Source organism: Eptatretus burgeri, chromosome 15 (assembly GCF_056783735.1).
Source record: "Eptatretus burgeri isolate ZD-2024b chromosome 15, Ebu_testis_v1, whole genome shotgun sequence".
NCBI lineage: Eukaryota > Metazoa > Chordata > Myxini > Myxiniformes > Myxinidae > Eptatretus > Eptatretus burgeri.
The window spans coordinates 58,329,815-58,335,814 of NC_140975.1; the positions used below are offsets into that span (position 1 = coordinate 58,329,815).

The 6,000-nt window shown below is 43.4% G+C and overlaps 1 protein-coding gene across 2 annotated transcripts in view; it reads left to right on the plus strand.

Moving 5' to 3' along the window:
* The window catches only part of LOC147012271 (tyrosine-protein kinase receptor UFO-like), a 102,688-nt gene that overhangs the window by 27,703 nt on the left and 68,985 nt on the right, over positions 1 to 6,000 (plus strand). For both annotated transcript variants that reach the window (XR_015051548.1, XM_085856175.1), the window contains exons 7-8: positions 185 to 467; positions 1,265 to 1,379. Coding sequence is in view for 1 of the 2 variants with exons in the window: in XM_085856175.1 (XP_085712301.1) it covers positions 185 to 467; positions 1,265 to 1,379 (398 nt within the window). In the remaining variant the exon portion in view is untranslated. The remainder of the gene's footprint in view (positions 1 to 184; positions 468 to 1,264; positions 1,380 to 6,000) is intronic.

Consider the following 6,000-nt stretch of genomic DNA (forward strand, 5'->3'; position numbering starts at 1 on the left):
ATAGCAAGTTGTGAAAAGCACGAGAAATGTTCGAAATATTGGTCTAATTATCCCATTTTTGATTTTAAAAAAGAAACATGGGTGATTTCTTCACTAGGAAGGTCAAGTTAATATATAAATAACCAGAAAGTTTTGAGTGTCATGGGACCTTTAATATTTAATGTTTTGTTTTTTTGCTCTGCAGCATACTCAAGTCTTCAAACCCAGTGGGGATTTTGCTTCCTTTCCCAGCCCTGAACCTGCACTTGGAGGGAAAATTGCAACGACAATTGACATGCGGATACCAACTGTCAATAGCTCTCAGTTTGATGTCCTTAAAGTCAAAGTTCCTCCTTTTGTGGCTGCCATGAGAGACTTGGAAACAAACATGGACTATGCACTTAGAGTTGCTTGCTCAAATGAAGTTGGTTTCTCTCCATGGTCTTCCTGGCTTCAGGCAAACACAACTTTGAACGACCCTGTGAAAGGTAATGACGTTCTTGCTAAAGACTTCCAGTTTACGCCTTTGGTTAAGACACTCGAGGCTGCCAAGGAAGGCAAGATTGGAAAACGAAGCAAATTCCTTCCCGATTAGGGCAAAAAAAAAAAAAGATTTCACTGCGTGATCTATGTATTGCATATAAATGAAAGGATGAGGGGTGGTGGAAGTGAAAATACAATTGAGAAAGGGAAGGAGAGGGTCTGAAGAATGGCAGGGATTGGGGAAGTGTGATTGGAGGGGGCGAACTGTCTAGCAGGAGGGTGTCCAAGACACGAGGTATCCTCTCGGCTGTCTAGCTTGTGTGCAAATCCCGATCCAGCTGCAAACTATCACCTCGATGTTTTACATGCAGGGCGACAGATCACTGTGTGTGCCATTGATCTGAAGGACGCTAAGCCGGAAGACCCATCTGCCAGAAATGGTTATTGGTGGACGTTAAAGATTCCTCGGTATCTTTCTCGAAGAAGAGGCCAGTTATCATCGGCACTGAACAAATTAAAAATTCCTGCTGAAATTACTTTTAATCAAATGTCAGGCTTGGACAGCACATTCGTGAACATTTTCCTGCTGACCCCTCAAGCAGGCGGCAATTATTGGGGCCATTCAAGTCGTAGTAATAGTAGTAGTCGACCAAAGTACAATTTCATCGCAGCAGAAAAATTAATTTCACATTGCAAGGTCCGAAAGTCCAAATTTGGTTTCAAATCTGGTTTCAGCAGTTTAAAAAGAAAAATTCACCATTTTCGATGTGATTGCAATGCTCTTTTACCTTTTTTTTTTCAGTCGAACATTATCGAAATCAGAATTTGGCTGGATTCATGTGCCTGGCCATCCTTCTCTGCCTAGCTGTCATTGTACTTCTTGTGGTCTTTTTGTGGAAGAAAAGGAAGGATGCAGAGTGAGTTGTTTTGACCCAAGACTTTTCAAAAACTTGTGTTGTTCTTAATAAGATTTTGCTGTAAAAATGTTTTTTATGTGAAATAACTACAAAAATACATCATGGGTATTGCAGGCTCTTTAGCTATTATATCTGTGCACTTGGGATTGGGGAAAAGGTTTGGGTTGAGGAATGGAAGGGTGGGGATGGTGATGGGGATGGGGAATGAAAAAGGGTCTAATAAGGGTATAAATGTGAGGGAAGGGATTTATTAATCTTCTATTAAAAGGTCGAGGCTCAAAGAGGGGATACACAATAAAGAGTAGCAGGTTCACAATCACAAACTACCAAAGGGTATTTTGGGGGGAACGGATGTGAGTCAGCTGTGGTTGTACTATAATAGAAGTGGGAATTTATAATTTTATAATCTACAGTATATATGGTTAATTTGGGAGTGGGGAGGTAGAGAATGGGGTTAAAATATCTGCTATTTTCATGTACACAACATGTATAATCATCGTTCATGTACAATACACTGTATGTATGTATCACAAACTAAAATACCTAATTTGGTGTCTGTATTTTTGACTGTGATACTTTCGGTTGTTATTTATCCAATCTCAACGAAACTTGACAGGAGGAGTAAGGGTTCACACAATGGAGGTTGTAGCAGCGCTTCATTCCCGCCTCCCCCCTCCTCCCACTACCCAAGGGGGTTAGCATACTATTAATGCTGTTATAAAACAATCTTAATACTAATGATATCCCTCCTCCCCATTGGGTTTTTCCTTCTTGGAGAAACGCTGTGTTAACCTGGATGAATAGCTTATTGTGGTGTTTTGTGGAGCACCCCTCCCGGAAGTAAAAAATTACCCCCGGTTGGGGGTGCCGGTCATCTCTGAAGCTCTGTAGATGTGGATCTCTGATCGGCTTAGAATGGCTTCGATGTCGTCTTGTCTTTTGGTTCAACGTACAGACGAAAGCCCGGGAGTAAAAAGGATAGAAAACCTCAGAAATCAAACTACATTTCTGAGTTATCCGGAGATAGATTTTGAAAATGGTTGATTTGGAACATTTATGATCAATGTGTCTTCAAAGGTCGGGCGAATATTTTTTGACCGTATCACATTGACGATTTTTTCAACTTTGAAGACACGTGACTCAATAACCAGGACGAATTAAAAAAAACTGGCCTGACCAAATTTGGATATTGTTCCATATTATCAGAATCCGAAGGAATTTCGAAGATCGGATCATAAACGGCGGAGGAGATAGATTTTGAAAATGGATGATTTCGCAACTTTGGAGAGACGTTGACCTTGACCTTCAATCGGGTCAAAGGTCATAATGTCGTGCATCTCTCATCGACGTCTACCCACATACCAAATATCAAGAAAATCGGAAGAAAAAAATGGGGACGGACATACGTACGGACGGACGGACATCGAGACTGGTTTTATAACGAGATGACCTAAAAAGTAAAAAAATATGATAAACCACAAACACGTATTATTACCTTTTCTAACATTTGCTGCTGCTGTGTAACACTAAACTGAAAGGGAGGAAACCTGACCTTTTAGAGGCATTATGTGAGCTTAGATCTACTGTAATCCACATACCCCAGAGAGGATAATAACATGATCCTTCCTTGCTGTTTCAGTGGGAAGTGGCTGAAGAAGAAGTTTATAAAATCAGCCATTATAAAGCTTGCAGTGTTATTGTGAGAAACTCCCGAGGTTGTTCTGAAGACTCAATAGCTCAATGGGCTGTTAAACCTGGTGTTGGTTTAGTGGTTAGGGTGGCTGGCTTGGGATCCTAGGGTCCTGAGTTCAAGCTCTGCTGCTGGCTTGGGATCCTAAGGTCCTGAGTTCAAGCCCTGTTGGCACTGAATTAACACCAGGTGGGGTTGACTCAGCCTGGCATCCTTCTGAGGTCGGCAAAATGAGCACCAGTGTACTAGTGGAGGGGCACAGCGTCAGTGGCATGGTGGTGCCTCAACAAAATGATAGCGACCTGGCAGCCAAGCTGCCATACACATGAAGAAGAAGCAGAAGAAGAAGAAGAAGTGGGCTGTTGCTGTGTTAGTGATGAGGTGCTTGTGTTTGAGTTCAGCATTGAGTCAGGATCTTTTAATCAACCACACACAATAATTTATTCTCGTTTATTAAATTATATATACAGTGTGTTCCAAAAAGATCTGGACAACTTTGGTTGTTAATATACTTAGAACCACAAATGATACATTGATACCCTTTGGTTTATATTGTTATGGCCATGGGTACCGTGGGTATTATGGGGTATTATGGAGGGGGTTTAATCCCCATTTGTCCTCGGAAGAGCCAGACCTGGGGCCACTGCTCACAATTAACTTTGTGGTATGGTGGGTTGCTTCAGAACCACGAATGCCACCCAGTTAACCACGAGTTCCAGTGTCCACCATCTAATTATGCCGTTTCACTTGAGGACACATGGTTTCCTGAAATGGGGAGCGCGCCCTCGGCAAAGCACCAATATTATTTTGATGAGATCTTAATTAGGGAGGCCGAGCGTTTAACCGCTAATGCGTGTTGACTTATAGGTCAATTTGTTTGGTAATTACCTCCCAGTCTCTCTAGGTTTGGACAATGCTAAATCAATGGAAGGAAAGGACAAGCACGGACAGGTTGGGACGTCAACAAAGCAATTTATTAATAAGGAAAATAAATAAATAAAAATCAATCAAAATAATGGTAGGCAAATAAATCATCAATCAGGCACTGAGAGAAAAAGGGACAAAGGGCAGATGCTTATCTGTATACCTTACTTAACAATTAAACATAGCCAAGGGTACCCAGCAGATCATTCGGGGGGGGGGGGGGGAAGAGAAACTGTCTCGCTCACCAAAGAGAAGTCGTCCATCAAACAAAAATGTCCTGACATGAGTGAGCGTGCCTTGTCTGTTGCCAGCGCTGTGCCCTGCCGTGCACCCACTTGCGAGCAGGCTTGAACGTCAATTGACATCACCCCCAAGAATCAGGCACGCCAAGAGCAGGCCCCAAGCAGAACGAGCACCAACGGCACGAGCGTCACCCACCACCAGGAGCCACAACATACGGACAGCTGTTCGGAGCTGTGAGGCGCAATGAGGCACTGTGAGGCGCTGAGGCTGTCACCAACTCACTGGCGCCGACTGAATGGAAAAGCCGTCTGACTGACTGGACTCCGACTGACTGGTAAAGCCATCTGACTGACTGGACTCCGACTGACTGGTAAAACTATCTGACTAATACCGACTCGATGACGAAAACTTACTCACAAACGGACTCGTCGACTGACCCCCCAAGAACGGACCTCTCGTCCTCTTTTTATAGGTGGCCGGTCTTGGCGGACGCAGACTCCAGCCAAATCCACCCCGCCCCATTTGCGAATCATTGCCATGACAACCTGCCTGTCCCGCGATCACTCCTGGCCCACAACGCCATGCCTGTGGTGCAGGATGAACGGCAAAAAGCAACAATTTGTCAGAATTACCAAGCGAAAACGTGAAGTGCTCATAAAACGTCAACAATAATTATCACCTCAATGTTCAGCCCAATATGAAAAAGAGCCAGTTAGCGTCCATAGAGCTGCTGAACGGGGTGTCCAACCTCGATGGAAAAAGGCGGGTGTTGGCGTCGGTGAAAGAAACGGGTGTCAATGTCGATGGAAAAAGGCGGGTGTCGAGCCTCCGTTGGGCTTACGGCTATCTCACGTGCATGAATGTGTCTGTCGTAAAGAGAAAAAGGAGCTTTCCATAAGAGAGGGAATCGATTCTTTACCCTTCTCAACGCATCACATTTAGAATCCCACCAGACATGGGGATAAGTCTATCCTGGACATGCATTTTGGGAAATAACTGTCTGAGGACCAAGATGTTTGTATGCATTCATCAGATCGGATTCTGAAATCCACAACAATATGATACAGAAACTCATAAGGTTTTGTGCACACCATCAATACACTTCAATGTGAGCTCCGTTTGTCATGTGCAGGACATCAAGGTGGTACATGCGTTCTTGCCATGTGCGGCTCAGCATGTTTGTGTCCACCAGTGCGCATGCACCTGTGATCCGAGAATCACATTTAGTTCCGTCATTCGGTTTGAGTTCCTGCAGAATCTGCACCTTATACGAATAAATCTTCAGTCTTTTATTCAAAATCCTGTGTACAGTTGTAGTAGTGGGTAGTTCCAGTTCTCTGTATTCACATCAAATTGATTTTCTGGGACTTTGTTGAAATGATTCACAAACTCGTTCAACGTCTGCTGCACTTGTGCTTGGTCGACCGGTACTTCTCTGTTTCTGACAACTTCCAGTCTCCTCAAACCCCTTGTACCACTCTCTGATACCAGTCCATGAAGGCGGATTTCTTCCGTACCTTGTACGGAAATTACGCTGAACTTGCATGTTGGATCTTGTCGAGAACCATTCAACACATTAAGCTTTCTCCTGTGGAGTCGCCATTTTATTTTACATTAAACCACCAGACCTGAAAATACAAAAAAAACTTTACGAGTTTTTGCATGATATAAAACAAACGGTATCGTCGTTTCATTTGTGTTACTAAATATATTATCAACCAAAGTTGTCCAGGTCTTTTTGGAACACACTGCATATGTACATAT